This window comes from Equus caballus, chromosome 22, assembly GCF_041296265.1.
Source record: "Equus caballus isolate H_3958 breed thoroughbred chromosome 22, TB-T2T, whole genome shotgun sequence".
Lineage (NCBI taxonomy): Eukaryota > Metazoa > Chordata > Mammalia > Perissodactyla > Equidae > Equus > Equus caballus.
In genome coordinates, this window is record NC_091705.1 from 14,324,924 (window position 1) to 14,352,836 (window position 27,913).

Below are 27,913 nucleotides of genomic sequence, written 5' to 3' on the forward strand. Positions count from 1 at the left end.
TACAGGTTGCAGAGCTCTGTTTGATTTTCTCCTCTTATTCTGTCTGATGTCAACTTAATTCGTAGACCAGCCAGAAGGACCTAGAGAGTTAAAGGAATTCTCTTCCTTCCCTACAACATCTAGGAATGGAATTGCTAAATCATAGTGTATGCATGCATTTATAGTCTAGGGCTGAACCGCAGAAAATTGAAGATGTTGACACAAGAGTGGAGGGCGTTGTGCACCAGGGCTCTTGGTGACATTGGGATGTTGGACCTATTGAGAGAAAACTTAGGAAAAGGAAGTAGAAGTCTAGATGAGTTTGAAGGGCGTGTGCAGAAATATAAGAACACGAGGGGCTGGCCCCGTGGCCGAGTGGTTAAGTTCGCGTGCTCCGCTGCAGGCGGCCCAGTGTTTCGTTGGTTTGAATCCTGGGCGCAGACATGGCACTGCTCATCAAACCATGCTGAGGCAGCGTCCCACATGCCACAACTAGAAGGACCCACAACGAAGACTACACAACTACGTACTGGGGGGCTTTGGGGAGAAAAAGGAAAAAAATAAAATCTTAAAAAAAAAAAAGCAATATAAGAACACAAGAGAATGGAGATGTGAAACATTTTGGTCAGAGAACGAATTTAAATTGTCTAAACTTTGGAGCAATGTTGGATGGGTTGAGTCTGAGGATGAGAGCAGCTTTGTGGTGTAGAAGATGGTAATCAGGGTCACCTTGATGATGGTCGTGAGAATAAAGGTAGAGAGAGGGATCAAGGAATACAGGTGGGGTTATTTCAGGAAGATGAAACAGAGATAGCCTGGAAGTGGCATCAGGAAACTGAGTCTATAACCAGCCCTTGTCCTCCTGGCCTTCAGGTATTATTCTTTTTTAAGAAAGATTAGCCCTGAGGTAACAGCTGCTGCCAATCCTCCTCTTTTTGCCAAGGAAGACTGGCCCTGAGCTATCATCTGTGCCCATCTTCCTCTATTTTATATGTGGGACGCCTGCCACAGCATGGCTTGACAAGTCCGCACCCGGGATCTGGCAAACCCCGGGCCGCCGAAGTGGAACGTGCGGACTTAACCGCTGCACCACTGGGCTGGCCCCCCTTCAGGTACTATTTTTATTTAGAAATTCCTTTTTATACTTCTTTCTTGTTCCCTCTAGGCTAGTTATGTCACCACACCCCCATTCTCTTTCACTTATCATTTTGCCAGAATTACTCAACCCTATCTTCTTTGGTGTTCCTTTTCCTTATCTTTCTCCTCATGCTTAACATTTGGTCCTTTGCCTTTGGGCTTTTAGGATTCAAAAACAAAAACAACCTTCCTTATTACTTTTATGCTGTCATCTAAAACCTTTGATCTGCCGGTAATATTTAGAACTTCATTTTTCCCATCTATTCTTCCATTTGTGTTTTCTATTTGCCCTCCAAATTATTCTAGAACAGTGACTTTTAAAGGTTTCATTTTTTATTATTTTTGCATTTTCTTTTTTGGCAATGGAAGCTCTTTCAAACAAAATCTCAGTTAAGACCCTATATATGGAGCAGGGAAATGTGGAGCTGCTCTTATGGTGTGAATGGTGCCCCCTAGGGTTCAGCAGTATGCAACCTGAACAACTGTACGCTGTGTAGATCAGATACTTCTTAAACATACCTTCAAATTCTTCTGTTCTTGTTGCTTCTTCCAGCCATAGCAGTGACAATCAGCTTCATACAGACTTCAACTAGCCTCACACAAGTAAGAACTGACAGTATCCACCTCAGCCCCACTTCTCACTTCTGCCCTGGAGCTTCTTTGATCCTCTAGTTTAGGACATTCTTGAAAAGAACCCCTTGACATTCATGCTCACAACCCAGAAGTACAGGGGAGTTAAGGCCCTACCCCGTGGGATCCTTGACCACAGGGAGATGGCAGTGGATGGGTAGCTCTCCTTTTCTTGCCCAGAAAGATAGTCCTGATATGCATTTCATAAGTCTTCTCAGCTGTCCCTGGGTATCAAACGCTCAGGTGCCTGTCACTTTGGCTAACTCCATAATGTGTTCCTGCCTCGGCTCTCCCTCCTTCACCGTTTCACTCTTCCATCCCTCATCCCTGCTCCCTGGAATCACATTCCCAAATAAACCACTCAGATTTATGCCCCTATCTCAGGCTCTGTTTTCTGAGTAACCAGGCTATAACTTCCTCTAAGCCAGCCCCTGGGGGGTGGAAAAAGCACTTCCGAGGCATCCCAAAGTTCTTGGTTTCAAATCATTGCTCTGGAATAAAATTATGTTGAGACAGTTGGCAGGGATATCTTGACTGAAGAACTGTTCTGGCTTCTCAGAGCTAAGCAGGTTGTTTGTATTTGAGGAGCATAAGTGAAAGTTCAGAGGGCAGACATTCCAATGGGCCATTGTCATGGTCAAATCAAAGTGTGAGAAACAAAGCGGATTTTTAGCAGAAAGGAATAAAGCTCTAGCCCCTTAGAGAATCTATTTGGCCTAGTTTGGAGTTTTGCCTTTAATAACAAATGAGAGTACGGATTTAGGTCTCTAGGGCTTTCTAACTTCACAGCCTCTGAAAGCTTAAAAACACACACCATTAGCACTTGCCTCATCTTTCCCAAACGGGCGGTTGTCACGGTTCCTTTAAAGAAGTAAGACAGAGCTTGGGAAGACAGCAGTCACCTCCCACACCCCCACTCCCCCAGACACTCAGGATACATCTTGTGTATACTTAAGCTGTCTTTGACACACATAATTTCTTTTTCATCCCTGAGTAATCAGTCTTTTTTATCCTCTCCGAAAAGAGAACAGTATATTTTTGTACAGAAAAGATTGGGAGGAAAGGAAAATAAAAGAAATCCCCTGCTTCCCAATTTCAGTGTAAATTCCTACAAAATAGCAACAGATAAAAGACAGGCAGGGGAAAACCACAGAAGTTTCTGGAATAAGGTTATTTGTCAAGTGTTGGTTGAGGATCCAGTTCTATTTTGAACGTTTGAAAGCGTTTTCTTTCCAGTTCTGTTGTTGAGGGGTTAATGATGGTGCCGAAACCCTATTGCTTTGAATAGGAGGGATTAGTTTTGTTATTTCAGGATTAAGGTCAGTCTTATCGACAGGCTGCCACGTCCTGCCAACAGCCCCTGGTCCTACAATCACTCTGCTCATGGTTCTCAAATCCTCCCTTTGGGCTGCTGGCCCGCTGAGCTCTACAATTTTTCTAAACAGGAAAAATATTAGCATGTGTCTACTCTAAGACACACAGAGGGTGTGTGACACCTAACCTTTTGTTTCCATAAAGACTCTAAGGACACAGAGGAGAGAAGGAGAATTCTACGGGCCTCTTTGAGGTTGTGGTAGATTGAGTGCAAGGGTAGCCGTATTATTCACCCCTCTCTGTACCCACACCCTTTGCAATGTGACTGAAGATTTTCCCAATGAGCGATGGAGTGTATCTCCCTGTCTGTTGAACCGGAACTGGTCTTATTACTTCCTTTGGCCAGTAGAATGTGGCAGAAGTGATGAGCCTATAGGCCTCAAGAGGTCTTACGTGCTTCCACTCGATTTCTTGGATTTTTCTTGACTATGCCATGAAAACAAACCCTGATTGGTCTGCTGGAGAATGAGAGACCACATAGAGAAGAGGTGAGGAGCCTCAGCCAACAGCTGGCCAATTCCCAAGAGCTGAGCTGCCTAGCCGACCTGCACTTGACTGTAGTCACGTGAGGAGCCTAGCCATGACCAGAAGAACTGCCGGCCAAGCCTAGTGCCAAACTGCAGAATTGCAGGCTAAATACATGTTTATTGTTTAAAGTCACTATGTCTTGGCGTGGTTTATTACGTAGCAATAGCTAACTGTTATAGAGGTTCATAGCCTCACAATATTTCTTGGATCCTTTGCCTGGTTTCCCTTATTATCATTAATAGTATTGGCAACAGTGATAATAATAGGTAATATTAGCACAGAACTGTAGAGTGTACAACTCATTTGGTTCTCACAAAACATCTAGGGGATGATTTTGATTTTGGACAATGGACAATGGTGAACAATGGCAAAAAGTGTTAATGCTCTTGACTTTTACCAGCTTTGCATAAAGGTCAGAGAGAATAACTGAATTTCAAAGGGGAAAAATTTAGCACACTAACTGCTACCGTTCGCATCAGGGAGATACTTGGATAGTTTATTGGTAGATTTAACAAAGGTGTGGGACATCTTTGATGTGAAAATTAATTTACTTAAATTTAAGATGAAATCCAGTGAGTACATCTCATGTGCATATATGCAATGAATCAATTCTCTAATTACAAGTGGCAGGAGAGGGCTGTTTCTATCCCTGATGGTGCTGATCATGTTTCCTTTCACTTTAATTCTCATCTTGGTGGCATACAAGATTTACAAGGCCTTTTCATGAGCATTATCCCAGTTGATAGTCCCAACCATCCTGTGAAGCAGGTAAGGCAAGCATCATTATATCCATTCTGCTTAGACATACATAGACTGAGGTTCAGGGAAGTCTTAAGGCTCTTGGTTGAGTTCTCTTTCCATAGCACCTCTGAGCTACCCTTTAGTTTCTAACTTTGTGGGAGGCAGCACATTGCCTTTTACTATAAATTTTCATTCCCCTAATCCTTCTTTGGGGAGAGTGGTACACGAGGGGCAGAAGCTCACTTTCACAGATGAAGAGCAATGGGCCCAGGGAATAATTGGTATTGCTTTGCCTGCAGCTCCTTGCTCACCACCGACGAATGCCAGTTTGTAAACGCAGGCAGTAGGAATTACAGGGCATTTCATTGAAGAAGGATGGATCCAAAGAATGCTGGGAAGTAGCTGGAAGGCAGCACATTTCTCTCTGGCCGTGTTTTAGGGGAGATGCTCAGAAGCTGGTATGAATCTCCTAAGAAGCTGTTGTCTTAGGTAGGGCTTCCCCAAAAGCAGATCCTGAGTCAAAGATATTGGGGCAAGTCATTTATTTGAGAAGAGATTCCCAGGAAACACAAGTAGAAAGGTGGGAAAGAGCTGGAGAAGAGGACAGCGAATAAAGAAAGCGATAATTACCAGGCAAGTTATCATGTGAGGAACTGGAGATTGATTCTGCTGGGCAACTCTGGGAGACAATGAAGAACATACACCTCAGAGCTATTCCAACCTGGGGCCAAAGAAGCTGGGGAAGCCACTGGCCCTTCCCCATCCACCCTTGGTGGAGGACTGCTTCTAGGGGCATTAAGACTTCAGCGCTTCTGGTGTTCTGTGCCCTAGGGCAGAGAACTGCAGGGTTCTTCGCTGCAAACAGCTTTTTGTGAGCAGAGATAAGCCCCAGAGGATGCGGGCAGGGCAAGAATTCCTAAATCTTGGACCATGAAGTCAATACTTTCTACTCTTCTAAGAAAACTTGACTTAATATTCATCTCTTACACACTGTTTCATCCTCTGAACTTGCCTTCTTGCACATTGAGCCAAGGATTTTGCAAGTTTCTTCCGGACAATGTAGGAAATACTTAAAACCAGTATGGGTTGAGTTCAAAGGAGGTACTCCAGTGCTCCAGTATTATTCAATGAAAACATGCAGGTAGTTTTGTACATCTGTTTCATCACTCCCACTTCCTGCTTCCTGAATGGCTTCACTTTGGACATATCATTTTAGTTACTCCCAACCTTGAAGAATTCTCTGCTTAACCTTCTCCTTGTCTGTGAGGTCCTCGTCCATCACTCTGCCTTAAAATGGCACCCTCCCTCCCACCTCCTCCGCTCTTTACCCTCTTCTCTGCTTTACTCTGCGACACTTGCCATCTGATCTACTCTATATTTTACATGTTGGTTTATCTATCTGCCCCCAGCTTGAGTGTAAGTTCAAAGAATACAGAGAATTTTCTGTTTTAATCCCCACACAGCTGTTCTCCCAATACTCAGAACAGGGGCTGGCATAGAAGCATAATAAATATTTTACAAATGAATAAATGAACGAATGAATGAAAGGTGAGTTCACCAAGAACTTCTGCTAAGAGGTCCAGTACATTTGTCTGTGCTGTTCTTTGTGAAGCCAAATGTCTCCTGGAGTTTCCTGGCTGGTTGAATTGAGAGAGGCACAATCCTGGCTTGATCTTCCGGCCTCTCCATAGCTTTGGAGTCATACACATCTGATTTGGATCATGCCTACATCACTTATTAGCTGGGAGATATTGTTCAAATAAACTATTAATTTTTTCTGCAAAATGGGGCTAATAATGCCAGTTTTTCAGAGTTTTTAAGAGGGTTTAATGAGTCAACATAAATAAGGCACTTAACGTGGCACCTGGCATGTACTAGATGGTCACAAAGTATGAATTTTCTTCCCTTTCTCTTAATTTGCTGTGCAATCATCAATTTGCTGACAAATCAGTGACAGAAAGATTGGGGAAAGTTGGTCAAAGCAGATATTGGGGGAGGATGTGGAAGAAGAACAACGGAAACTAGAAATGGAGACGTGGACAAGAGGAAAAGACTCTGTTCCTAGGACCTGGGGCCACCTGCCACCTTCTGGTCTTTTGTAGGAGGGTCCTTTTGCCAGAGCCACATATGAAGGAGAAAGAAGATTTAGCCTTCACAGTGTACCGACTTGCCCTAATAATGATACTTCTAATGTACTCCCAAGTTGACACATTACCCAGAGCTGACTCACCCTGGGGAATCAGTCCTCCTTTAGCCAAAAGAAGCTGAATGCATTTGAGCGGAGGCTGGACAAACTCAGTTATCAAAGGAAATGTGCTTCAGAAGGAATTATGTGATGGACCTTAAAGCAAAATGCCCATATCTTACTTTTCATGTATCCAGGGTGGGGTTTTATTTTATTTTTATTTTTTAATTTTTTTTGAGGAAGATTAGCCCTGAGCTAACTACTGCCAGTCCTCCTCTTTTTTGCTGAGGAAGCCTGGCCCTGAGCTAACAGCCGTGCCCATCTTCCTCTGCTTCATACATGGGACGCCTACCACAGCACGGCCTGCCAAGCGGTGCCATGTCCACACCCGGGATCCGAACTAGTGAACCCTGGGCCGCCTAGACGCAGAACGTGCAAACTTAACCGCTGCGCCACCGGGCCGGCCCCCAGGGTGGGGTTTTAATTACTCACTGTGGAAACACACTCACTCACCTGACTGAGAACAGGCGGAGTTTGGGACAGAATTTCTTAACATGGCCCATGCATTGATCCCTTAGGAGCTTTGACATATGCAGCGTATTTATTCACTTTCTCTGTCTGCTAGCATCGCCTCTCCTATGTTAATTTTAAGGAAGAAATGTGTTGTTACAGTTGATCCTTAGAATAACTCTGCTGAGCATCCGGGTATCTCTAGAACTTGTTCTGAGGCTTGAGAAGAGAGTAAAGAACAGCAAACACTGAGAATGACAAGTTTGTCATTACTATATCACTTCTTAACTGCTCTCACCGAACCTCCAGAACTGCTGGTGAAATATATGGCAGCCAACCAAGGCAACCAGGATACGTTGCTCTGCATTGCTATTATGGGGTAGGAGAGAGAGGTAGAGGAGGTGGGGGGGCGGGAGGTGATGATGGTGATGGTGGTGTGGTTAAAGGTGGTGGAGGAGATGGAGGTGGTTGCAGTTGTGATGGAAGTGCTGGTGGTGATTAGGAAGGTAGAAGTGATAAAGGTGGAAGTGGCTAGTCAAGGCTAGTTAAGATGGTGTCGAGGGGGCAGAGGCAGTGGAAAAGTGAAGGTGGTGGTAGTCGAGGCAGTGGTGGTGGTGGAGGTAGGAGTGGTACAGGTGATGGTGGCAGTGATGGTGATAGAAGTGTTGGTGGCAAAGGCAATGCTTGTGGTGATCTCAAGAAAATTGAAAACATATGTCTGCACAAAAACTTATACATGAATGTTCATAGCAGCATAACTCATAATAGCCAAAAAGTGAAAACAATCCAAATGTCCATCAATGGATGAATAGATAAATGAAATGTGTTTTCCATTGGATATTATTTGGCCATAGAAAGGAATGAAGCTCTTTTATGCTACAACATGAATGAACCTTGAAAACATTATGCTAATAAAGAAGCCAGTCACCAAGGCCCACATATTGTATAATTCCATTTATACGAATTATTCAGAATAGGCATATCTACAGAGAACATAAATTAGTAGTTGCCTGTGGCTAGGGGAAGTGGAATGGGAGTGACTGCTAATAGGTATGGGATTTCTTTTATTTTGAGGAAGATTAGCCCTGAGCTAACATCTGCTGCCAATCCTCCTCTTTTTGCTGAGGAAGACTGGCCCTGAGCTAACATCCATGCTCATCTTCCTCTACTTTATATGTGGGACGCCTGCCACAGCATGGCTTGCCGAGCGGTGCCATGTCCACACTGGGATCCGAACCGGTGAACCCTGGGCCGTCGAAGCAGAACATGCAAACTTACCCGCTGTGCCACCGGGCTGGCCCGGTATGGGATTTCTTTTTGGGGTGATAAAAATATTGTAAAATTAGATTACACAACTCTGTGAACATACCAAAAACCATTGAATTATATATTTTAAGTGGGTGAAGTGTATGGTATGTCAACAAAGCTATTTTAAAAAGTGGGGGCAGCAGTGGTGGTGGCTGTGGAGGGCTCGATTTTGGTAGGGGGACATTGGGGAGAGGAAGGAGGAGAAGAGTTGATTGACACTTGATATACCCAGATATATGTAGGGCCAAGTCTGAGTACCACAGGTTTTTTTCTCTGGATTTTTTATCTGTGTCTTCTGGAAAATTCTATTTCCTCCCACAGCCAACACTTAATCCACACATAAATATTTCTGAAACAGATTCTGCAAATCAAGCCAAGGTTCAGCTGCCATTGGAATCATGCCTAAAAGGGCCACCTTTGTCTTTTCTACACCGTGTCTCAGCACAGAGAACTGGCTTCTTAGGAGCAATGGGATGGGGTGGACAGGCTTCCCCTTCTTGTGTGAGTGCAAGTTCAGACAGGCTCCATGAAGAAATTAAAGCAGACATCTGGGGTCTATAATTTTTAATAATTTTAAACTAGCTACAAAATGTCAATCACTTCACAAACTGACCCAGGAGACAGGAGGAATTTAATATTACATGCTGTAAGGATATTTATCTCACAGTTTATCTATATTTCATTCATTTATATTATTTTTTAAAGGTTTCTTTATCAGCTACTAAACATCTCGCAGTTTGGTGTGCATAGCTCTAGAGTGAAGCAACAGAGAATTGTACTGAGAACAAACCACGGGGGAAATGGTGATTAAGAAGAGTCAGCCTTAGAAAATTTACATCTCCACACTGTTTCACAGCCAGGTTGCTTTCTCCAAAACATAGCCTTCAAAAGCAGCAAACAAACACTATATTACATCCATTTGACATAGTTTAAGCCAAACGCATATTTTGCTGGAAATGATAAAATGGTGAGTGTGTCAACTCCATCTTTTTTTAAAATTCTTTTTTTTAAAAAAAGGATGATTACGATTCATAAATCTATATATTGACAGAAAGAAAGTGACACTACTGCAGTTTTGCTGGTAGAACTTAATCTTGACAGTCTCAATACTGAGCATGCTTTGTTGTTGTTTTGTTGTTGTTGCTGTTGTATGGGTGTGTGTGTGTGTTTTCTCATCAGTATGCTACTGTCATGGAAAGATTCTGTTTAAGTAGGAATCTAAAAATCTATTTAGTTCTCATGCATAAATGCATAAATCACATCACTTTTAGTGCAATGCCTGTTATGTAATTCCACATTGTTGAATCATGAAATCATAAAGACAGATGACGGCCATGAGGAACCAAAGACAGAAAATTTGGAGAGTTTCAGAGCCTGACACCCAAAGAAAGGACCGTGGCAGTAGCTCTGTGGAATGTCACAGTTTTACAAGAACAATATTGTGTATTGAAAAAATCAACAGCACATTGAGCATTCCTAAATTGTTGTCATTCAGCAAACACCACTGAGGAGAGAAAAGGAAAAATGAAACCCAAGACATCTTACGTAGGGAGTTAGAGCCACCAAATGACCACTATATACAACCTTTGGAAAGAAAGAGACTCAGAAAGAACAAAAGACACATAATATTGTTGGGAAGCTGATGGACAACACAAGACAACATTCACAATGAGGGTGGACTGATGTGTGTATGTGTGCAGACCTACTGGGTAATATCATGAGAAAAGCATGAAGGTGCTATCTTGCCCGACAGCATTTGGAAGAGAACAGAGAGGGACACATTTAACCACTCCCCAGCATCTTTGTTGCACGTTGGTTGGCCTCATCAATTCTAGTTTTGTTGGAATCAGCCTAGAAAAAGGGGAAAGAAAATAGAACTCAGGTTACCCATCGACATTCCATTCATCATTCTGGGTCCAGTTCAAATGCCCCCTCTTGGGTGAAGGCATCTTGAAACATCCCCAATCAGAATTGACCATCCCTTCTTTTGTTTTCCTAGAGCCTTGTTTATGGCTGTACTTGGACATGATCACAGAAGCTTGATGTTAGTTCTCATGATTTTTTCCTCACCAAAGAGTGTCCTTTTGAGGACAGAGTTATTTCATTTATCTTTCTATCCTGAAATAACCCCCCAACGACTTCTATGGAAACATTCACATCTGTTGGATTAAGTTGAATTGCCACCACTTGCACAGTCGGGTTCAAATCATGGCTAACTTATTAGCAGTGTCACTTTGGGCAAATGTGTTAATCTTGGGGCCTCAGCTTTCTCACATATAAGCTGGAGACAGTAAAGAATACTGTTAATGAGCAGGAGTATCTACTACGTTCCACTCATTCAACTGTGACAACATCAAGATTGACATCAACTATGAGGTGTATGCCATTATTAGCTCCTTTTTCCAAGTGAGGAAACCAGGCAGAGAGGATTTAGGAAATTTTTCTAGTCTCATAGTACTAATAAATGGGGAAACCAGAGTCAGAAGGCAAGCAGCCTGGAGTCAGAGTTCACACTGGTAATCAATATGTTAATCATTCTACCACTTAGGTTTGGCTGTGGGGATGAAATGAGTTTATATGCAGAGTGTGCTTAGAATAATGTTTTGCAAAAATTGAGTGCTCAATATATCCTATCCTGTGATTATTGTTACTGAGTAAAAACTTGGCTTGCTTTTGGGATGTTTAATAATTTTTAAGCCCCATTGCTGAAGACTCACTCCTATGAGTTTGATAATTGGCTTGTTTTAACAGGGGCACCTTTTCCAGAATCTTGGCCTTGGTTGATCTCCCCGCTGCTTAAGTTCCTTTTTGCTGTATAAGCAGCATGAAATCCAAGGCTGCTGCTAGGATGGACTTTTAAACTCAAGAAAATGAATTATTCTCAACACCACTGAGAAAGATATGAGTCAGCAAGTAGAGACGAAGACAAAGATTCTGCTTAGGCTGCTGTTTTGTCCTATCCTCACTGGTAATGTCGTGTGTCCCTCTCCAGCCTGGAAAGAGGAGGAGGAAGCTGAGAGGCAGTGGAAGGAAACCAAACTGTTTTTCTATCAACCAGAATTTATTCAATGATTACTGATTTTGCATCTCCTCCTGTGCTCGGTCATTTCCAATCTCTACCAAGTTGGGTCTTCTTTATTCAGTTTAATTTTGAATTCTCAGAACACTAGAGTTATCCATATTCAAATAGAAATTTGCTAAATTAAAATAGAAATATTTCTAGATTATTCATAACTGAATTATCTGGCAATAGTTCCCTACCATCTGTTTGGATAATCAAGATTTGACTTTCAGAATAAGTAAGATAGAGGATTAATTTCCCTTGATTGTTTTGATTTGTAGACTCATATTTTTGACCTTAGGTTCCTAATTCAGAAAATGGGTATCCTCTCCAATTTTACTTGGCTCTTAAATCTTCCCTCTTCAGCTATGAATCCTATCAGAAGTAATGACACTTCGGTGCAAAGGAAAATTACAGGCTCAGACCAATATGAAATGTTCCTGAGCTTGAATTATGCTGGCTATTTTTCCAGACTGAACTTTGAGAAAAGCTCAAATGAGAAAAATCTTCCATTTAAAAATGGACGGCATTTCTGGAGGCAAATGTTCTAGAATCTCTTGCGTTGAGAATGCACTGGGGAGACTTCACATGGTCGTGCAAGAGGATATTTTGAAGTAGAGCATGAGGTTCCTCTTTAAATACCCTCAAAGGATCTGAAAGGAGCTGAAACAGACCTATGTTCAATAAGCATCTGTGATTTCCACCTAAATACTTTCTGAAACACATCAATTTCCACCCCATACAATATCCGATTAAAAAAGGCACCCTATCTTTATTATATAACAGAAATAGTGCCTTTAGAAAAAAATTCTGAGATAATATCCTTTTAGATGTCTTCCTGGTATTCAGAGAATGCCTCTGTGTTCATTCTATTTATATACTTTAGGACTTTATTTATGGAATATACCTCATCCCACTTTTCATATTTCTCTTCTTTTTTCTTTTCTTTTTTTTTTTGGTGAGGAAGATTGGCCGTGAGCTAACATCCGCTGCCATTCTTCCCTTTTTGCTTGAGGAAGATTGTCCCTGATCTAACATCTGTGCCAGTACTCCTCTATTTTGTATGTGGGATGCCTACAGCATGGCTTGACGAGTAGTATGTAGGTCCGTACCTGTGATCCAAACCCACGAACCCTGGGCTGCCAACGCAAACCGTGCAAACTTAACCATTATGCCACCGGGCCGGCCCCATATTTCTATTTAGAGAATCTTAAATTTGCTGGCATACCCAAGATATACTACATGATTTGAACTTTGTGAGAAAGCCAGGATGACCACTGGAGAGCCAGTCAGAGAGTTAGAAGGAGCTGTTTAGCCCACTCATTTGAACACTCTGGAAATCTCCTCAACTTCAGACCATGGCAGGTAGATTTGAGACTGCAGCTCAGACTTCTATAAGTGGATGCTCTCTACCCCACATGGCAGCCCATTCTGATCCCAGGTTTGAACTGTTTCCTTATTATATTTCAGTTTAGGACACTAGGTCATGAAGACGCTGAGCAGGAAAACTCTGTTGAAATCCAAGGTCTTAGTTTTCAAATGCTGTGTTTCCTCCTTGCTAGAATTCAGGGAATGTTAAGCTTCAGTCTCATATGTCAACATGTGCGTGGCATCAGTGACTAACAACTTTAAATCAAAGTTTGAATATTACTAAGTTATTTTCTCAGCAACAGTTCCCATAAAGTATCTGATATCAACTTCACCCATTTTAGTAGTTTGCTGAAAGAATTGTGCCTTTTTAACCTTAGAAGGTTGTATATATACGTAAATACCCCAAAGCAGAAAGCAAGGTTTTTAAACAGATAAAGTAATCTCTTGACAGTCCATGGGGACAGATTGAAAATCACATTGTTTTGGACTCCCAAAACTTTACTCTTAATCCGAGAAAGGATCGTGAGCAATGGAATTGGGTGAAGGTTGTTGTTGGGATCATGAGAGAACATGGGAGAAACATTAGAAGATTCTCTTTACTCCTACTCTGTGATTTTAATTTGATCTTAGATATGCAGGAGACTTCTGCACACCATTTCCTATTATCAGAAGTGAGAACTTACATGAGAAAGTGGAAGACTATTAATAATTGTGCAGCTCGTATAACAAGTATCATTGAGGCAATGCTGGGTTGAAATAGGCTCTATCTAAATCATGTTCAGATTGTGATTTTGGAAAAAAAAAAAAAGACTAATTATTCAAAGGCAACTAGACCCCTCCTCCACTCCTTCACTTCTTAAACAATTCAGCATTCAAGGACTGGTACAAACCATAATGGCTATTTCTCATCCACTTTGCCGACCTTTGATTAAATCTTACAGCTGCATATTTCTTTGCCCTTGCAGTAAATTGGGCCCAGAATGAAAGGATTTCCCTAAAGAAACTAGACGTACAAAATGGTAGAATTAAGATGCCACTTGCCTTTCTAGGAACACTTTTTCTTGCTGAAAGTCCAACTCAATCAATAAACGTTTGACCCCCGTCTTAGTAAAACGTCTCCTGGAAATCTAATTGGCTTTGATACATTATCTACCTACATTTGTGAGTAAATTGGGTCCATTGATAGAAACTGAATACTTCTCATTTTTTTCAAATCATTTTCCTGTTGGAAGGTAGGTCAGCAATGATTTCTTAGTTCATTTTTCTGGGCCATAATGGATTAGGTCAGTTTATGTTGGCGCCAGTGCTTTTTGAAAGCTCATTATTGTTCTAAAATTTATTGATTTGCACAGCTTTAAAAGCTTTCAAATATCAAAGGCTTCTTAACAATGAGAAGTATGCTATGCCTTGCAAAAGTAAGCAAAGCACAAGCAAAGCACAAGTGTCGAACAGCACTGACACTTGTGTAGCTCAATATTGATCAGGCAAAATATTGTGCAATCAGATATTTTTGATATGGAGCACACAGAACACAATAGGGCAAAGTGTTCCCTTTCTGTCTAATCATTCCTTTTTCAAGTCAGTGGAGACTGCTTGGGTATCCAGAAGCTGAGTACTTAGCCTTATGATTCAAGAGATCTCAAAAGCATCCTTCTCTGCTCACCAAAGTGGAATGCATTGTTAAAAATAAATTCAAGGGTTTCAGGCTCAAAACTTCAATATCTCCCAAAGACTAAACTCACACAGCATGACATTAGCCAACTAGAATAGATCATAGATGCGCAGTTACCATTAAACCTACAATGTGTCTATTTCTCCCTTTTGGCATTTGGACATTTTAAGAGATTATAAGCAATACTAAGGACTCTACTGATTGGGGAGGGGGTGGAGTACAAGGAGATAGAAACTATGTCAGATTTGCATAGTGTGGAATGTCAGGTTTTGGTGCCCCAAATCTTTTTATAAAAGCTTTCCAGTGTTTCCTTCTGTTCCCTTCTAATCTCAGGCCCCCCAAACCACCCCTTCTCATTCTACTCTCTTCACTCTTCCTTATGCCTCTTGTTGAAACTACGGGGCTCAGTCTTAGAGCCACATCCAGTGTCCCCATGTGAACTCAGCTTCATCAGACAATGTTCCCTACTTTGACATCTAGATATGTGCACTGTTGGACTGGAAATAGAATCTGGGCCTTTTTGAACTATCATTAAAGCTTTGGCATTTATAAAATCAAAGCTAACATTCATCTTCTGCCTAAACTAAAATAACTATTCTTTCCCTCATTTCCTGATTCTATTCCTACATTTGACAAGCTCCTAACCATCCTTTAAGACTCCATTCAAATTCAACGTTTCTTTTGAGATTGTCCTACCCCCTGACCCTTGAAATCTTTCCTCTTCTAACCTACTTAGCATTTTATTTGTGGCTTTCTTGGTGAACTATATTTTTTTGTGGTAGTAAATTCATCTGGTGGCTCACTGCCTCCTGTAGGCTGTGAGTTCCTTGGCTGTAGGGGTGGTGTCTCTCTCATCTTTTTATGTCCTGTGGTGCCTAGCACAATGCCTGAAATACAGGTACTTCTGAGGAATACCTGATAGATTAAATTCCATCCTCTTATCTCCTTATCTGTTGCTGAATTTTTGTCTTGGAAAATTAAGCAGAAAATCGCCATCTACCAGTGTGCCTGAATCCAATGTCATGGTTTGAGGGTCTCATTATGCCCTTCACACTTTCTCAGGAGTTATTTCAGAAGCGATGAGCAATGGAAACTTGCTGACTCCCACATGCTCACCTTCTCCATGATCCTGTCGATCTGGCGATTCTGTGTATCGATCTCATTGCCCATATCCAGGGCCATGTGACGGAGGTTTCCGATGATGCCGCTCACCTGCTCCAGGTTTTCATCCATTTCATTTTCTCGGGCATCATTTGTTACCCTGGGTGTGAAAGAGAAAATTTCAGTGGATAGAGATTGAGAAAAATCTCAAATACCAAGGACCCAAATCTGTAGACCTCTGGGTATCAATCCTACCCATCTTTAATCTCCTTTCAATATGAGAACATATTTTAGCTTTTGTACCTTAGAAAACAATTTTTAAAAATTCATGTTTGAACCCTTGAATTTCTATTTTTAAAGACGGCATATTAAATAGATTAATGTATCTACTTCTTTCACTTCCACCACACCTCATTTCCTCCCTTCATATGTTTAATTCCAATTTTCATTTTTTAAGGATAAAATCATTTTAGTTGGGAGGATTCCAGGTCACAGAATGAAGATGGAACTAGTTAGAAACTGTATTTTCCTTTCTGAAATGACAATCCAAGTCTCCAAGAGTCAAAGTCAGAATGAAAGAAAAAATTTATTGCACCAAGTCAGAATTTCTCTGCTCATCTCCCTTCCCATTTGGGACCAACATCAATGGGAAGAATAATGATAATTACAGTCTGTCCCTTAATCCTACTTGCTCCCAAGAACTCCAAAGGGAGCTACTTGTCCAAGACGATTTTTGTTTGCTCAGATTTCAATGCTATGAGGTTTTTGGTGGCATTGTGAGTGGGTGATTTCAGGGGAGAAAACTGTGAAGAAGGATTATTGTTCCAGTTTGAGTAGGGAGGAAGGAGTTGGCTCTCCAAGGGCCTTACCATCTTGCCATTTTTTTCATAGCTCAGCTTGAAAATTAAGAAGGCGCTAACTCTTTGTTGCAAATAATAAGTATTTATACCAGAATAGTCTGGCTAATTAACATTTTCCCATTACAGATGGTGACGGGCTAAAATTGTTCAGAAAGGTTAAAATCCTTCCCATCACATAACTCTCAATGCAGACTGGCTCACTAAGGGTTTTAAAGCAGCTTAGGCAGGAGAAAATCAAAGGGCAACTTCCTAGCTTTCTTATGTAGGAAGAATCTTATGTAAATGATCATCAACAGCTAAGCCATACTTCTGGTTCCACGGTTCTCAGCCCTGACTGCATACTAGCATCACCTGAGGAGCTTTGTAAACCACAGATGCCTGGGTCCCACTTTTAGAGATTCAAATTTAATTAGCGTGAATTAGGCTCAGGCGTTGGTATTTTAAAAAACAAAATCTACTCAGGTCCTTCTAGCATGCAGCCAGGATTGAGAACACCTGGTTTTGTTCCCCTGGGAGCAGATAGAAACAGGAACAGGACTGTCATCTGTGAGGCGCTAAGTAGGTATCTCGACCTTACACCTAAGTGACAGTGGCTTGTCACTTGAATCTGGTTTGTTGGTTGGCAACATCAGCTACCATGGCCTGGGTACAGATGGCTGTACAAACAGCTACCCCAGTCACTGCTGAGTCCTGGTGGAGTTGCCTATAAAAAGAGATCTTTTTTTTTCTTTTCTTTTTAACAACAGAAGTATTTGTTATTATTATTCTGTTTTCTGGTCTCCTGAAAGTTGAGTTCTGAATTGGCAGGTCTGTGTAATTTGAGATTTTTTTATAGATGGCTTTTGCTTCCAGATCTCAAAGGAAATGATAAATAACAAGATAGGTATGCTCATTTTTCTCAATTTGTACCCCCAGATCCATTCTCTGAGCTTCTTTGCTCCCTGCCCCGAGAGGCTGACCTCTCTGCAATACCTGGGTTTTCTCACTCTGGCTTCCAGGAGGCTTTGGCCAATGGCCAATGAGATTGGAAGACAAGAGGAGTGAGGGGCTGGGGCATTTATTTGCCTTTCTCATTCCCTGCTAGTTTGGGCAGCAGCTGCATTGCTCTGCCTATAGCCCCTGCCCACAGCCATCGCGATTGTCAGGGTCTCGTAACAGCTCTCTCTCATCCCTTTAGGACATTTCCTGCTGTTGCTAGTCCATAAGCTCTTCACCATTCCTTGTTATTAACCTGCCCACACCTATGTAAACAACCTCTTTAATAAGTTCTTGTTCAATTAAAATCGTGGAATGAGATGCCTGTTTACTGACGCATTGATGCTGGATGTGGTCATACGACTTGCTTTGTCTAATAAAATTTTGGCAACCATGACACAAGCAAACGCTTGGTAAGTGCTTGTGCATTGGAGCTATTCCCCCAGAATGCTTTCACCACCACGTAAGAAACCAGAGCTATCCTGCTGAAGAGGCCTCATGGTAGAGAACAGAGGCAGCCTGCTGACAGGCCCAGCCAACCACCAGACAAGCGAGTGAGGCCCTCTTGGATCATCCTACACCCGGTTGCATCTCATGAGCGAGCCCAGGAGAGGCTCTCAGAAGAACTGCCCAGCCAACATACAGATTCATAAGTAACCAGGAAAATGGTTGTTGTTTTAAGAACCACTCACTTTGGGCTCGTTTGTTACTCAAAAATAGACAACTGTTACAGTGCTGGCTGCACAAGGCTCACCTGCGGATGAAGCCACCACTGATGGCCATCTGCTCCCGTTCGTCCACCACACGAGCAGGCTGGCTGGCCACCACGCCATCCTGATTATTGCCCCAGGCTTTTTTGTAAGCATCACTTGATTTAAGCCTATGCAAAAAAGAGGGTGAGTGACAAGGCAAGGGGGCGGAGCACCAAGCTCACAACAATGATTACCTCTTCAAGCGAAGAACCGAATCAAGCGAATGAATTTTAATTTGGGGCATTAGAGAATACCGATATATCATAATCCGGACCCAAACAGTTGGCCACCACCATACCTCAGCTACTCAGCATTTCATTTCCAATTGCGATTGTCAAGACTGCAACCTTTGTTTACAGGTTGCTCTTGTTTTGGTTTGTTTTTGTGGTTTAGTTGGATTTAAGACAAGGACTAAGGTAGCTGGAGGACATTCAGTTCTATTTCAGTGACATGGTTATATTTTGAGACACAAAACACACAGAAAAACATACTGGCAGACAGACACAAAACAAGACTGCCAAGTACAGTGTGTACATCACACCACAGCAACACACCATTATCAAGAAAAACATACTCCACGTTTTTACACACCATCATGCAAAGATTCCCCGTTTAATTTTTTTTTTCCCCAACGCATGTGTGGAACTAACCATTCCAACTCTGCATGAAGGACATAAAGGATTGGTGGTTGGCCAAGGGTGATGGTCTTTGAGTTGCCGCTAGAGTGACTTGAATTAGATAATATATCGGTACTTCCAAACAGACATCATACATCCCAAGTTGATGTACAAACCTTTGTCCACAGAGACAAAAAGTAAAAGAGGCGTAGTGAAATGAATGCAGGAAAATAGAAGAGAGAACAAGCCATCTAGCACCAAAAAGGGAAATCCCTCTACGTCTTCTTCATGCACCAGCTACAGGCATGAGTAGAAAGTGAAGCATTCTCATTGAAGCCAAACTACTCCGGAAGTTGACCATTCTCGAAAAAGGCACTAGCAGGACAGTAATAGCCTTCATGAGGATTTGAAACGCAGGTTCAATAGCTTCTTTGTTGGGCTGAGGGGCAGGCTGGGAATTCCTACTTCAAACTATCCTAGGATGTGGCAGGAGGAGAGTGGTCTGGAACTGGTGTGGTCTCATGGGCCATAATTCACTGAGCTGCCTTGGAGAGAGACTTAAAATCCAGGCATACCTGTTGTGCCCAATAGGAACATGTGCAGCATACTTTGGTGGGTATGTCGTAATTTAAGGCAATCAAAGATGTTTTTACGTTCTTTGCATAGTAGAAACCACACGCTTTTTAGTCCAAAAACAAGAGAACTTCCTTTGGTCCCATTTTCACATTTTCCATTATAAGACAGCAGAATTGAACCCATTTTTTTCTTTCACTAGAGGACCACAGCCATCTTTAAAACTGGCTCTAATACTAATATTTGCAGATTGGGGACCAAACAACCCTGGAGACAAATTAGAAAATTGTATAGACAGAATCTCGGCAACTCCCACAATCGAGTGTACAATGCCACAGCCCTTAGAGCAGTCAGAATTCACTGCACTAGAGACTCGTGGGCCCACTCAGTGAGACAGGATCCCAAAACTAATTTCCTAGAGCTTAGAGTCTGGCTGTTTTCCAACTCCCCATCCCCTCCCTCCTCTCATGGAAAGAAGTTGTATGGACCTTGTGATGTTTTCTGCTATGTAAAATGTCTGGTATACCATCTTTGGCAAAGTCAAGGGGGTGGGGAAGTTTGCGTTTCTGAAAGAAGGCAGATCACTGCACCCACAATGCTGCACATAGACTCACATAACTGCCGGACATCTACCATAGTCCTTCGAAACATGCCGAGACAGGGCAAAGCCCTCAGAGAGTCCGGGGCACCACCAGCCACTGCGTTGTGACACATGGTTTTGAAAGCATTATTGACACACAATAGGGAACACTTCAGTCAAGCTTTGAAGCTTAGTTAGGGTCTCTTTGGCAATAAGGAATTAGTGCCAACTCGTTTGTGGAATTCGTAGGGGCTATCATTTCATCCAAACAGTAGAGTCCATCCCAGGGGGGCCTGTCTCCGCCCTTTCTCCACATACAGTTGATGAAGGGGAAAATGTATCTGTTGGAATTCATCCCCAAAAAGGTGGAAATCTCACCTGGGGGCAAGTGGCCACTAAAATGGGTATACAGTGAAATCTTGACTAACTGGAATGCTTAACAATGAATCATTTTGGTGAATTATATGACTTAACAGTGGGCCATGGAGGAAAATTCTGGTTCGGGGTGATTGTTGAATATCTGTTAGACTCTTGAGCCACCTTCCTGCCTTAGAGTCTTAAGAGTGGTGAACACGATCGAACCTTTCCTTGGTTGTGGTTTCTCTTGATGTGTCTGATGGCCTTTCCCCTGAAGACCAACTCTTACTGTTTGGTCCTCTTAGATGTGGAAGCTATAGGATGGACACCGAGTGGGGGAAGGCAAACTACCCAGATTGCCTGCAAAGAAAAACCATTTTAAACCCCGATGTCATTTTTTTCTTTAGTTCATCTGTCTCTTTTTGCTAAAAGTGGAAGGGAGAAAACCATAAATACAGTTGAGGGTTCCAGTTAGCTAGATTCCAGTTAATCAGGCTTTACTGTAGATCATTCTTTTAAAAACAGTTTTCTTTATTTTTAAATTGAGCCCCTCCCCCTCCGAAACAGGAAGTGGGATATTTTAAATCAGCCTCAAAGTTTAAAGGATGTGAATGGTCATATAATCAGCTAGAAATGACATCAATTTCTATTCTAAAAGCTAGGATCAGGAGAGCTTTTAGGAAAAAGGCTTCTGTTCAAAGGGGAGTGGGAAGGGTGAGGGAGTTCGGGTAACGGGTTTAATTTTCTAAATGCATGTTGGACAATCCGCGCATGCATTTGTTTTCTTCACTGCTAGTCAAATGAGACTATCTTCCAGAACCCTCATTTTCAGGTTCCTTCTGTTGCAAACCCTTATAACCACATGTCACATTTCTGCTACATTCCAAAAAAGCGTTGCAGAAACTTGAGAACAGTTGAATGTTTTGTGATGTCGTGCATGCAAACTCTACACATTTCAACATTTTGGTCAGTGTACAGGGAGATCTCCCAAGAGGAAGAATTGGAGAGGGATGGGTCCAATTTGGGTAAGGCTTGAGCACTTCTTGCCGAAGGACTCATCGCCTCTGCATTGGGTGCAGCTCTGGTATCTATTAGTCTAATAGCTGACCCGATCTGGCAACTGGCAGGCAGTTGAAAGGGCGAATCTCTGTCATCTTCTCTAACGTATGAAATGCTTGCTTGGGCCAAATTACCTGTCTCTTTGCTTCTGAAAAATCAAACCTTGATATTTGTGTTTCTCATCTTCCAAACATATTACCCTCAGTCTTTTTTAAATCTGCAATTTTGGCTTTTGGGGTTGGGTGCCTCTTTCTTGAGGCTGGTCTCTGTCTCAAGGTACACTTTCTGGAAAATGTTGAAACGTTCATCAATAAAAGTTGCTGACAGTGAAGCTTTCACTGTAGTATGCCTGATTTTTAATGCATCAACAGTAACTCCCACTAATATCATCTATGCTATGAGATGAATGCATTGGAGACGGTATTGATCTGTTCTGCATGCCACATGCTCATCCTGCCTTTGTGCCTGGCAGGAATGAGCTTGTCAAGGCTTGGAGTTGGGCCTTGGGAAACCAAAGCTTCAGGCAGGCAGGCAGCACCTACTTGTTACAGGGACACACACAAAGCCCGCAGAATTTTCCTAGGTCCGTCAAATTCTTTTCTGCTTCTTTCATGTCCTTATTGATTTGGTCCATCCCTTCCTCAATGCGTTCCAGTTGTTCTGATTAAACACAAGTATTTTATCCCCACAGAATGAAGCAGATGGAAAAGGACAAAGAAAAAAAAGACAAAACTTCAGACATTCACTTTGACATTAAAAAAGAAAAAAAAAAAAGAAAGAAAACTGGACGCCACAGATTAGAGCTGGTACCCAGTACCTACTTGTTACAAGGACATATGAAAAGGCCACAGCATTTCCCTAAATCTTTTAAATTTTTCTCGGCCTCCTTCATGTCTTGGTTGATATGGTTCATGCCTTCTTCGACACGATCGAGTTGTTCTGGTTAGGACAAAGGGATGACAGCGTGGAATGAATTTTTTTTGGGTTTCCAACAGAACATGAGAAATGATTATGTGAAACAGAATTTGAAAGAGAAAGAGAGATATTACAATGCATTGTCCAAGAGGATGCATTGCTATAGACTGCTGCTGCTGCCCTACGCGGGCACGGATGGGAGGAAATGAACAAAAACGATGCTCGAAATAGTTTGTAATCCAGACAAGATGGGATGAGGTAGGTAGGCCTGTTTGATTCTGAGTGTCCAGGAAAACAGCACAGCATATTCACTTACTCAGACACCAGTGAAATCCAAGGGAAAGAAAAACAGGGTGTTAGTTTATGTTTTAGGCATTCAGATTCAATGCTACTAGGGAAAGTATCTGCTTCAACTTTAAAATGTCTGTATCTTTTGGTTTTTAAGCATCCTCAACCAGGTAAGAGTAGAAAATAGAATCCATCTTCTTCTTTGGGGAAAATAACAACTACAGTGATAATTAGCAATGGGCGCCAGATGTTTTTTCCCCCAGCAGTGGCTGTCTGGCCAAAGCTCAGGGTCAGTTGTTGGTTTGAATACTTAATTTATAGAAGCCATAAAAAAAAGCAACATCAGCACAACGACGTTACAAGTACTGGATCATTTAAATTCCTCCATCCTATGACTTACTTGCCATGAAAACTTTGGAAGGCATTTCACTTCTCTGTGCCCTGATTTCCCGTCTCCACAATGGGGGGCATGCTAGATCCCAACTCCAGGCAGAGAGCAGGGAAAATGAATGCCTGGGTCTCTGGAGGAGGGGCGATGGATTGGAACAGAAAATAGCACTGAGTCGTCGCTGCCAGCAAGGCTGACCTTAGTGCATCTAAGACAGAGATTAATAGCCATAAAAATGAATTGTACTTCTAGGTGGCCAGGGTGACATACACTAACTTGATTAATTTTTCAAAAGTTATGTCACCAAATTGAGTAAGCTACAAGTTCAATGAAGGGATTTAAAAAATAGGCTTTTAAGAGCATTAAAGGAAAGCAGGAATGAGATGTCTTGGCTGTCTAATTACAAAACCTAATTACGCTTCCATTCCTCTTTTAGTTTATATTTTCATGCATACATGCCTATGCCTCCAGGAATAAAGGCATGATTAGAATAAAACTGAGAAATACATTTCCAGTCTAAGGGCACAAATAATCCCTTAAAAACAATTTCACATTAAAATGTACAGTGGAAATTATCATTCCAAAAACTAAGATAGGTTCATTAGTGACACAACCTAGGGAGACCGTCCAATTGGAAAATAAGAACCTATTGTGTTCTCTTTTGTGGGGCCGAAGAGCAGAGTTCAGCTTATTAGGAATCTGCTCTCTCTATGATGCTTTTCAAATGACTGCTGAAAGCAAAATTTCAGTGTTTATCCTACACTGGATAGCTAGCGAGAATAACAGTGTAGTGCTGGTGAACTTATGCTGAATAAATATAAGTATAGTAATGTCTTTAAGGAAATCCTTGAAAGGGCTAAAAAACAAAAGAATGGATGGCAATTCTTGGTGTTCCAGAAGATTTTGTGCTTTTCTGAAGATTTTATTCCAGTTTCTTTTAAAGAATGCAATAAATGAGCCTGCAGATCAAATTAACTATCAAATGAAGGGATTGGAGCGGGGAAGGAACCCAACATCGTCAAAAGAAGAACGATGTTAAAGAACGATGTTAAGGATGCCAAATCCCAATGGAATAATTGCTCATGGCTTCCTGGAGTGCTGGGTTGAGATGGATTGGAGTGCCTGGCCTCAGAGGGAAAGCGTGCTGGACCCAACTAATGACAGCTGACATGGGCACTGATTATGGCATGGGGCTACATATTCAGGTATTTGCCCTTCAGGTATTTGGCCAAAAATATTAACTCTGACAGCATTTCAGGAACCCCACCTACTGTGCCTCCAGAGATTACGAGGTAACATAAAAATGTGAATCAGTCCCCAAGTGTTGTATTTCTGAACCAGAGAATTCAAATTAAAAGATACAAACAAGCGGGCAGGTCCAAATCCATGTTTCTGAGAGCTGGGTTCTGCCAGGGGTTTCCAGCTTGTTTGGCAAAGGTAATAGCTAAGAGAGGGATTCTGAAGCTCTTTCAGAAAAGTTGATTCAGAAAACTAATTTATAGCTACCAATATTGGTTGAACGGTCATCATACACAGTTATAAGTCAAATCCTTAATTTAAAAAATATCTTGGAACCATTTTGTCACAGATATTCTAACAATAATATTAATTTTTAGAGTGTACTGAGTTATGTTTGTGAATATGTTTGGCATATTGGGACTTCACAGCATTTCAGTGACTTCTGCGAAGACATTTCTCAGGAAATGCTTGAAAGTAACCAATATCCTCATTCCCTTCTGGGGTGGACAGCAGCATCTCACAGGCTGATGCAAGGCACCATCCAGGGTTGACTGCTCCTTACCTCCCTAAGCTTGCTTTCTGGCTGTTTTCTGTCTATTCCTGGAAACTGGGAGGAGAATAACTTTTTGGATGGGGAGAGGTATTCCAGTAGCTAACACACTATATGTTGGGACAAGAACTTGAAATTTCTTTTGCCATGTTTGGATGACTGATTATTTGTGATAGATCTACCAATAGCAGGATGCTCAAGGATCTAGGTTTAGATATCATTTCTACTCATCCTGACTAAGGCAACATGGGATGCTTAGAATCCTCAACCTGGTAAAAAGAATCCAGTAGAGGAAGAGCAAGACATCAATGCTATTGACCCAGAGTGCAAGCCTTCATGAGTATATCCAGATACAAGATGCTGCCTACATGATTTTCATTTTCCTTAGCATTGATGAACATGTAGAAATTCATTTAAATAGCCATGTGCCTAGTGGCCACCATATTGCACCGTGCAGCTTTAGTCATTCAGTATTCAATATCATAACAGATATTGGTGGGTGGACTTCAGTAAGAGGGATGTTTTCAAAAATACTACCTTGTAGTACCATGGACCCTTAAGAAAGTCGGCAGGCTCTCTGGATGAAGCTTTACTTTGCCTTTACTCTACCAGACAGTAATCAAAGATTTCACTGTTTAGTTTGAAGTTGATCCTATGGGATTTTTCCCAAGCTACATCTTTGGCATCAAAATAAACATATAACCCAGCAAACACCAAAAAAAAAACGAACAAGAGATATGGAAATGAAAGGGTACGTCATCCCATGTTAGAGTTGAGATTGTTTCATGGGGGTTTCTCTTGGAGACAAGAAAAGTCCCAGGACTCAGTCCATTTCCAGGACTGTCTGTCATGCCCAGTGCTCCTTGGTGTCTCCTGATACCTGGATATAAAACAAGAATCCCATAAGGAATTTCCAAATGCAACCATTTAGCTGGACAACCTGGAATGGTTCTTTAGAAGGATGGCTGTTTCTTGATACTCCTGTGCAGCTGCAGGATAGAAGCTGTCAACATTTTTGGTGTTTAGGCATAGACGAAATTAGCAGAGCATAACTGAAGAGAAATGTTAAAGCAGTTACTGATCTAAACAACTAAATATAGCATATGCAGAATTAAAATGCACTTACGATGGCAGTGAAGATGCTTGTTGACTTGTGCTCATTGGTCAATTTAAAAGGTCCTAATCTATTATAGTATAAATGGTACATGGACCACTTAAGACCAGACAGAAGCCACCCTCTTTTGGAGGTCTTACAATTGTCTGTTTCTCAGTATCAATCTATTCACCATGTATCCGGTAAAACCGACGCTATCCTGGGAAGTAAGTTAAACTGAGGAACGCAGCATTTACTGTGGTTTGAACACAATTAAAATGTTTTAGCTGAGAACACTATCTTGTGGGGGAAATCTGCTATTCTGCTTTGTTTCTCCAAGATCAATATATACATGTTCCTGGGAATCATTCGTGCTTAGGAATAATGTATTTTTTTCTACTTGAACGGAGATTGTGGCAAATTTTACCTCTAGATTTTCTTTACCAAAATACAATGAAATTTGCAACTCAAGTAAGCAAGTTATTCACTTTCTCTCTTTTTGATTCCAGATTTGTATATGTTACTTTCCATGTCTTTATGTCAAAGTTTTATAGTTAGGGGAAAGAAAGACATTATCCTGAACCTTTCCCAAACCTTCCCTTCAATTGCAATGCTCTTTTTTCCACCCCTTTCACATGGAAATTATTATTATTTTTTTTAAAGATTGGCACCTGAGCTAAGAACTGTTGCCAATCTTCTTCTTCTTTTTTTTTTTTCATGCTTTTTCTCCCCAAATGCCCCCAGTACATAGTTGTATATTTTAGTTGTGGGTCCTTCCAGTTGTGGCATGTGGGACACCGCCTCAACGTGGCCTGATGAGCGGTGTCATGTCAGCACCCAGGATCCCAACCAGGGAAACACTGGGCCTCGACAGCGGAGCGAGCTAACTTAACCACTCCGCCATGGGGCTGGCCCCCAACACATGGAAATTATTAACTGAAAGAGTTAATAAGAGCTGATTATTCGAGTGACTATGTATCAAATTTGCTCTGGAAATGAGGTGCCACTCTTCTATATGGATGCCCGCTGTTTAATTTTTTAAAAAGCAATGATTTGCTGCATCCTGAGTTTCAAAGCCTGGGACATTGTTACACAGATCAAGCCAGCAAGTCTTACAATGATAGCAAGTTCATCTGAGGAGGTCGAAGAATGCCACAGCCATTGTAATTTCTTCTAAATACAGTGCCACTGGATTCTGTTATTTGCATATAAATTTTGAAATTTGTACTTTAAAAATTGACGGGAAAGCATTATGGTTGATGTTCAATTGTTTTTAAAATTTTTTTCTTGTTTTTTTGATTGATTAGTCTGTATTTATTGAAAAAGTTAAATACAAATAAATAATATAAAAACACAAGTCCTTATATGACAGCCATGAGGGCGTGCCCCTCAGATCTCCCTTCAAGGGGGAACCTGCTGGGAGTCTAGTAGCTGACTCCTCCAGCTGCTGCACCTATGGGATCTGGCACAGCGTTTACATGGAGGCCATGCCCTCCCCAGAGGACTTTGAGCACAATGAGGTTCTAGAACTGAGGCATTCCTACCCATCAGGGGCTACTCTGTTGGGTAGACTTTGTTCCTGGGCTCCCCATCAGCCTGGTTGAGACATTCTCAGAGTGGCACTGCAGTCTGAAACCCTTCCTGTCCAATCCTCCTTCCTCCCCTCTCTCCTCTTATGAGTATCAGGCCACATCACAGTATGAAAGCTCTCCCTGCTTACTCCTGCTCCCTCTTTCCGGGACCCATCACAGACCTTTCCCTAATAAATCTCATACACTTCTAATTGCTTCTTAGCATTTGCTTCCCAGAGGAGCCAATGATACACCTTCCTTCAGCCTCTCCCTGCCCCCATCCTGACTTCTCAGAAATCAGTAAATAAAGATTTATCTCATTTACTGTAACGGTTGCAGAATATTTCTTTAATGGCCATACCATAATTCATTTGGTTGGTCTCCCCACGGACAGACATATAATTCATTTCCAGTTTTATACTATTAAAGGTAAGGCACGTACATTTTTCTTCATATAGTTGTCAATGTACATCTGCAGTGTAGAATTCTAGGAGTGGAA

General features: G+C 41.7%; 1 protein-coding gene across 4 annotated transcripts in view; it reads right to left on the reverse strand.

The window, feature by feature from the left end:
- Window positions 1–8,941: 8,941 nt before the first annotated feature.
- Window positions 8,942–27,913, reverse strand: part of SNAP25 (synaptosome associated protein 25) — an 82,712-nt gene continuing 63,740 nt past the window's right edge. For 2 of the 4 annotated variants that reach the window (XM_001493109.7, XM_023626121.2), the window contains exons 5-8: window positions 21,913–22,030; window positions 18,187–18,312; window positions 15,613–15,757; window positions 8,942–10,243 (exon numbers count right to left, since the gene is read on the reverse strand). In XM_001493109.7, the coding sequence (XP_001493159.1) occupies window positions 10,175–10,243; window positions 15,613–15,757; window positions 18,187–18,312; window positions 21,913–22,030 (458 nt within the window). In that variant the 3' untranslated portion in view covers window positions 8,942–10,174. Of the gene's footprint in view, window positions 10,244–15,612; window positions 15,758–18,186; window positions 18,313–21,912; window positions 22,031–22,191; window positions 22,310–27,913 lie in introns of all 4 variants that reach the window. The other 2 variants (XM_014735029.3, XM_070247557.1) reach the window with 1 other exon arrangement.